Source organism: Peromyscus leucopus, chromosome 6 (assembly GCF_004664715.2).
Source record: "Peromyscus leucopus breed LL Stock chromosome 6, UCI_PerLeu_2.1, whole genome shotgun sequence".
Classification (NCBI taxonomy): Eukaryota; Metazoa; Chordata; class Mammalia; order Rodentia; family Cricetidae; genus Peromyscus; species Peromyscus leucopus.
The window spans coordinates 81,129,086-81,136,745 of record NC_051068.1 but is presented as its reverse complement, the minus strand read 5'-3'; the positions used below and the strand labels follow the sequence as shown (position 1 = coordinate 81,136,745).

Sequence of the window (7,660 nt, the reverse complement as noted above, 5' to 3'; positions counted from 1 at the left end):
CATGATTGTGCAAAACAACAGCAACCTAATATCATTTGTTGCAGCTGCTTCCACATTTTGATTACCTAAATCGATGAGATTATAAATGTTTTCCTGAGTAAGTACAGTCGCACATATCTGTAATTCTAATATTCAGAAGGTAGAAACAGAATGATCATGAGTTTGGTGCCAATTTGGGCTACATAGCACGTTCCAAGACAGCCTGGGCTGCATAGCAAAACCCTGTCTTTAAATCAATCAATAAATAAAACAAATGTGTATAGGTTCTTTACCACTATATTTGGACTAACTTGTTACACAAAAATAGATAACTAATACATTTGGCTTGCTAGCAGAAATATCAGACTGAGTCAAATGTTTGATGAATAGTGATGATAAACTATTTTGTTTATTAAATTGCTAAAATAGTACCTAAACAGAACCTTATTTGGTATAGAAATAACAACATAAACATGAATACGATTATCAGCTAACACAGTAGAGATATTAGTACTTCTGGATTGGTCTATGACTATATAATTCAAAGGCTTTAAGACTGACTTAAGAAGGATAATAATCATTAGATAGTCTTTTATGGATGGATGGATGGATGGATGGATGGATGGATGGATGGATGGATGTAACAGAAATCAGTAAGATACTTTAACAAAGAAATTGAAATATTTCCCTTTGAAGGGAGATCCACGGAACATTCCTATTACCAAGGCCTATGTTCAAAAGGAAACAGGGTATATATCACTTGTCCAGTGCATCTGACTCCAAAATTCCCTTTAGCTTGTTTCTTATGTAGAGTGAAAGTAGCATGATTTAGAGGCTAGAGACTGATTTGACAGTTGTTAAGAGTCTAACATTTAAACTTGGACCTATCTTTTGTAGAACTCAGGGCTAAATTCAGGGGCTCACATATACTAAATTCAGGGGTTCACACAATACTCAGAGCTATATCCATGCCTGCAGCTATCATTGGATCTCAAGACAGCAGGGCTACAGATTCTCGGTGGTGGCAGTGCACGCCTTTAATCCCAGCACTGGGGAGGCAGAGCCAGGCGGATCTCTGTGAGTTCAAGGCCAGCCTGGGCTACCAAGTGAGTTCCAGGAAAGGCGCAAAGCTACACAGAGAAACCCTGTCTCAAAAAACCAAAAAAAAAAAAAAAAAAAAAAAAAAAAAAACAGATATTCTTGGCCTCTAATGTCCAAAAAATTCACCCAGGTATGTTTCACCATCTTTAAGGGATATGGCTACTGCCATCAGTTGGTGAATGATTGTCTTCTCCTTGAGATGGAGAGTTCATGACAAATATTCTCTTCCTTGGATTTATAAGACAGGGACCCAATCAAGGAAGAGATAAGAGAAAACCAAAATGCCAGGCAGGCAGGTGATTGTTTGGGGTCTCGTACTATAGGTGTTTTGGATTTCCAGAGAGAAATAAGTCTTTTAAGCTCAGGGCAGTTGCAAGTCACAGTCCTAATGCCTGACTGGTTTTGTCAATCTGGCAGTTCAGTGTCAGTGCAAAGGCCATCCCCAGCACCTGAGAAAAGAATTGAGAAAATGTGAGGTCTTCGTAAGAGAAAACATTTCTCCCACAGATCCTGAGATTGGTAACACAGAAATGCAAGATTTCCACCACACTGTGACCACTCTCCAGCTTTACTCCCCTCTAAGGAATTTCTCTCTTTAAGATTAAGAATAGCATTGGAGAGAAAATGAGGACAATTATAGTATGATGGAAAAGTAGAAAGTCTTGGAGACATTTTTATCTTCTTAGGAAGGCATAGAAGCTTAGCTGTATAGTCAAGTTGTCTTTATTAAACCGTATAAGAACAATAAGTCAGCTCTGCCTTCGGGTTCATTTGCTTCCAAGCAGAGAAAAGGTTATTTAACTCTTTGTTCTTGACTAAGTCTTAAATAATGTATAACATGCCCAATACTTGGGTAGGAAATAGTGTTATGAATATCACACAACAAACAGCACAATTTTTTCCTTTCACTTGTCAAACCAAGTACAAGTACAAAGGGAAAATAATTATAATTTCAATCATTACTTCCTTCTTAACATAAAAGGTCAATTTTTTCAAGTGAGCTGTTTTATCATAATCTTTTCCAGACCAGCTAAGTGAGCGACTAATGTGACATTCTGCTTAGCACTCTTAATTTGACTTTGACTCATTCATATATATCAGGGATACATGTATTTGATGTTTTCTTATAACAAATTTTCTGCATGTTTTAAGTTGAATTGATAATATAATCATTTGTTCCTTGGCTAGAGGAAGTCATGACATTTACTGCCCCATTCTACTTTCCCAGCACTGTTCTAAGACTGAATGTCTTAATTCCTTTAATCCTTACAGGGGTTCTGGGGTTAATCTCTTACCTGTATCACACATACACAGATGGTAATGATTCCAATATACAAGAAATTGGAGTGAAACCACGATTTTGCTTTATTATAGCAACCCTAGGGAAAAATTACAGGCATAAATGATATCATTCAACATGTCAACCTTATCAGAGAGGTTATCTGGGATGGTAACTTGTCTTTATTTACAGAGACTGTAAATATTATAATACAGAGACTGATTTCAGATGTTACATTTTTACTTTCCTTGACTGTTTAAAGAGACGAGCATAGTGTAGAGAACATTTAGTCAGAATCAAATAACAGGAACATTGCCAACAAAATTACCTGAACATCTGCACCTGGTGGGCAGGAAGATGGTGGACCACTAGTCCAATCACTTGAACCGTTTACACCACAACACTGCAACTAAAAGACAAGTCCCCAAATATTATAATATAAAATCAACAGGAAAACAAAACAAACAAGCAAAACACCCACCAAAATTTATACAAAAGGTATGCCTGTCATTCAAATATGACTCTAGAGAAGAAAATTCAGAATTGGTCTACTGCTAGACTCTTTGGAACTAAATGTTCACAAGACTATTATACCATTTTATTCACATAAGACCTCTATGAAATACAAAGGGCATGTATGGTTTGTATTTTTACCTATCAAGTACTTTCTGCCTTATAGCACAGTACTGAGGCTAACAACATTGATTCTTGAGATTATTGAAATCAGGATATTTAGATACCTGCTTTAATGAGAAAACAGGAATGGTGGTTTTTACATATAGGAGAAACTAATGATCCAGCTATACCACTCTTGGACATACAACCAAAGGACTCTATCCTAGTAAAGACAGCTGCTCATCCATTTTTATTGCTAGTCTACTCACAGTAGCCAGAAAATGGAAACAGTTTAAATGTCCATCAACTGATGAATGGATAAAAGAATATTAAAAATGTCATACATTTATACAATGAAAGTTTATCTAGTTTTTAAGAAAAATTAAGTTAAGAAAATTTCAAGTAAATGGATGGAGATGGAAACAATCATCTTGCGTAAGATAACCTAGACTCAGAAAACAAATATGTTTTCTCTATCATGCTAATTTTGAATATTTAGATATTTGTTTAAATTGGAGTATAAATAGAAGTCAGAAACTAGTGAAGGGGAATGGGAATGCTCTCAATAAAGGAGATAGAATTCTATCATATAAAGGAGAAAAATTGAAGAAGAATAGTTACATGAGTTGGAGGATAGCAGGGCAGGATAAAGGATAGAATTCTAGGAGGGGCAACTAACACTAAAGAGCTTTGGAAAAAAGCCATATGGAAAAATATATGTATATATTTATAGAACCTTCTAGCATAGTATGTTTCAATATATATATATATGTATGTTTTATATATATTAACAAATTTAAATGAGGTTACCCTATAACTGAACAATAATGTCCCTACTAGACCCAGACTAACAAATTTATCTTTGTTGGAGTTGTTGGCCATTGAGATCCTATAGACCCATAAATATTACAAGCTATTGCCAATACCTCTGGTTACCTTCCAGAACTTGGTCATAAGACCCTATTGCTGAAACCACCACATACATAGTCATGGAACATGAAGAGATCAAGCTGGATTGATTTGGAAACTTGATACCTACTGGCTAGATTTCATAGTGTTGGAAGGTTCTGTGTAAGCTACAAGAGGAGAAAAGTAGTCACAAATCTTACAGAGTTGTGAACCTAAGAGCTATAGTAATGATCAGCCTAGCAAGATATTACTGCTGGAGCTATCATGAAACAGATGTTGTGGATAAAAACCAATAACTTCCTGCTTGGACTTAAAGGACCTTACATAATGGGACAAATCTCTGGAACCAGTTGGAGGACAAACAATTTCTGATTACATAGGTTATAGGCCCTTGGGGAGAACCTACTAGTATTATTTTGCTAAATGGACATAATATCAAATCAATTTATAATGACTTTTTACTATATGCATAGATGAGTGCATCACTTAAGCATCATCAGGGAAGCTTCTTTCTTTAGGAGATGGTGATTAACACAGAGACCCACAACTGGTCAATGTGTAGAGAATAAGAGACTATGGGTTACTCAGCCTTAAAGTGGCATACCATCTCCTCCCAAGGTCAAGGGGTCTATGTGAAGAATGGGCAGAAAGGTGTAAGAGCTAGAGGTGGTGGCTGACTATAAGGAAACAGCATTCCCTGGACACAACAGGGCAGTTTCACATAGGAACTCAAAGTGATTGTGGCAGCATTCACAAAAACAGAACAAGAACAAAGGGTAGAATGGTCAGGAAGTCCCATCCTAGCTCAAGAGTTACTGACAATTGATTATTGCTGAAAAGAGATCCACTTTTTAAGGGTATAACCACTGGCAGGTGACCTACACTCCTATGGGATGACCTCACCCAAAAGTATATAGGTATCACTAACTGAGCTCAGTGGGTTAATAAATAAAATAAGGAAACAAAGTGAGTAGGGAAGTGGGGGCAGTTCTGGAAGAGTTTAGGGGTTAATATGATCAGAATATATTGTATGAAATTCTCAATCAATAAAAAAGTATTATTTTAAAAGAAGAGAGAGAAGGAGAGAGTGAGACTTCATCAAACTTCTAGATTCACACTACTCTAGGAAACAGATTTCCTGCCATCAAAATACCTTGGAGAATAAACCAGTCAGATACAGAAAATGGTGAAATCTATAGGACAAATAACCTAATTTTGTTCACATACATGTAATATAAAGAAGTAGGATGCTGCTATAGAGTAAAAGAAATCTGGAAACATTTCATCAAATGTAACATTTGGATCTTCTTAGGTCTCGATTTGTTCAAATCAGTTGAAATTTTTTTTGAGAAAATTAGAATAATTGGAATACATACTGTTAGTGATATTTGAGGATTTATTTATTAATTTGAATGGGGGGCGCCTGTATGTTTCACTACACGCACACAGGAACATGTGGAAGCAGGAAAGGGTTTCAGATCCTTTGGAATTGGAGTTCCAGCATTTGTGAGCCACAGGTAAGTGCTATAACAAAACCCAGATCCCACTGGGCAGTGGTGGCGTGCACCTTTAATCCCAGCACTCGGGAGGCAGAGCCAGGCAGATCTCTGTGAGTTCCAGGCCAGCCTGGTCTACAGAGCGAGATCCAGGACAGGCACCAAAACTACACAGAGAAACCCTGTCATGAAAAAACAAAAACAAAACAAAACCCAGATCCCCCAGCAAATCAATAAATGCTCTTCACCACTGAACCAAACTCTTTAGTGATATTTAATGGGTGAGATGATATAAGGTTCAGCATTTTATTTCCTTTAGAATATTCCAGCCAATTGCTTAGGGGATTGAATGAGGTGTCCGTGGCAAAATCTATATGAAGCTGGTGACATGTATCAAGAGATTTATTTTGTTTTGTTTTTCCTTTGTTATGTGTCTAGACATGAAAAGGGACTTCTGAATTGAAACAAATGAGGAATGTGAAATCTAAAGAGGTTGTGATTTCTCCAAGTCCTCCCATTCTTGTTTTTATGTTGTTATTTCCTATGTTACTTTTGTCTATTCCATATTAATCCGCCATGAGTGATGATGGTACTCTTTGGACATGTCATGACTGTGCAAGGCTGTCTAGTCCATATTTGTCTCCTAACACTCTAAGGAAAGAGTGTAAAGTTGACACATGTCCATGCAGAGGAAGAAGCATGAGCAATGTGACACTAGAGGAATAGGTGAAAAATATAATAATTTTGGTGACTCGGGAATTTAAAAGGTTTCTTGCAGTGATATTATGCTCCCCCAAATTTTGTGCACCCTAATAAACTTATCTGGGGTCAGAGAACAGATCAGCCACTAGATATAGAGGCCAGAAAGTGATGGTGCACATGCCTTTAATCCTATAAATTGGGAGGCAGAGATCCATCTGGATCTCTGTGAGTGTAAAGCCACACTGTAAACAGCCAGGCATAGTGACTCACCCCTTTAATCCTAAGAAGTGAGCCTTTAATCCTAGGGAGTGATGGCAGAAAGCAGAAAGGTATATAAGGCGTGAGGACCAGGAACTAGGGCTAGTTAAGCTTTTAGGCTTTGAGCAGCAGTTCAGCTGAGATTTATTTGGATGAGGACTCAGATGCTTCCAGTCTGAGGAAACAGGATCAGCTGAGAAGTTGGCTAGGTGAGGTTAGCTGTGGCCTGTTCTCTCTGATCTTCCAGTGTTCACCCCAATACCTAGCTCCAGGTTTGATTTTATTAATAAGACTCTAAGATTCATGCTACAGTATCTTTTATTCTACTGCTATTTTAATAACATTTTGCAAAATATATAAACTAATCCAATATGTTTTGGGTTTTCTTTTCATCCTGTTAGGGCTAAGGCAATGACCTTATGTGAGTTGGTAAAGAATGAAATAGAATGTAGAAAAATTTGTACCAGTTGAATTAATCCCTATACTCCACTGCCTGTGAGAGGACAGATGCTCTTTGGACTTTAGAACTAAAGATCTTTGAGCCTGAAACCTTTAGGAAAGAGACACCGGTTTCTAGGGACTAATGCTGGGAATTCAGTCTGACACACTGAGCAGGATTCTTTATATACTTACATGTGACTGGATGAAGTCCCATGCTGCCATGGTGTTGTTGTCTGAGTGATAATGTTGAATGCTGTCATTCAGGCCCTCAGCCACATACTTGTTCAGCTGGGGTAAATCATAGTCCACCAGGGAAGACATAGTCAAAACAAGATGGATTCAAGAAATAAGAGATTTCTAGTGGAGCAAATATATCCCCCCACCCAAGGAGTCAGAACTATGGAAGTGAGATGAGGGAGGTTATGTGGGAAGACAAGCTGAAGGTTTACACTGTTTTGAAGGAAGATATCCATGACTTTTATACTTCCAAAACTATAGTTACAAAGGAAGGTACAACCAAAGCCACGGTCAAACATTACTGAGAAGACTGCCAGCTCCATAGAGAAAGGTAGGCAGGAGGAAGGCAAGCTTGCTTCATTTTCTCTCCAGTTATCTTTCAAGGTATCATTCAAATACAATCTTCATGACATTTTTTTCTCTTCTCAACTGCAGTTAATCTCTCATCCTCCTACTTCATTTGTATGACTTACTACTAAGTTTGCTTTACTAACTTCTCTGCAGTGTATTCCCCATCTCAGCAATAAGAGAGCAAGCCATGTTCTTCATAACTTACTTTTGTTCATACACAAAGAGCAGGATGGCTAAGGTCACCTCAGCAAGGAGAATAATCATCAGCAGAACAAAGAACTGTGACAAACCA

The 7,660-nt window shown here is 37.5% G+C and overlaps 1 protein-coding gene across 1 annotated transcript; it reads right to left on the bottom strand.

The window, feature by feature from the left end:
- Positions 1 to 1,137: 1,137 nt before the first annotated feature.
- On the bottom strand, positions 1,138 to 7,116 carry LOC114700010 (leukocyte surface antigen CD53). Its single transcript, XM_037206979.1, has 4 exons — positions 6,973 to 7,116; positions 2,688 to 2,768; positions 2,376 to 2,459; positions 1,138 to 1,529 (listed from the first exon to the last, which is right to left on the bottom strand). Exons 1-4 carry the CDS (start codon positions 7,099 to 7,101, stop codon positions 1,458 to 1,460), a joined length of 366 nt encoding a protein of 121 aa, XP_037062874.1. The 5' UTR covers positions 7,102 to 7,116; the 3' UTR covers positions 1,138 to 1,457.
- Between the last annotated feature and the right edge of the window lie 544 nt (positions 7,117 to 7,660).

Bases quoted from the DNA above. Each gene is read 5' to 3' on its own strand.
- LOC114700010 (XM_037206979.1), bottom strand. From the start codon at position 7,101: ATGTCTTCCCTGGTGGACTATGATTTACCCCAGCTGAACAAGTATGTG. The intron at 2,769-6,972 runs GTAAGTATATAA...CTTGTCTTTTAG, and splicing joins GGGACTTCATCCAGTCACAT to TTGCAGTGTTGTGGTGTAAA. The intron at 2,460-2,687 runs GTAATTTTGTTG...ATTTTTCCCTAG, and splicing joins CACCAGGTGCAGATGTTCAG to GGTTGCTATAATAAAGCAAA.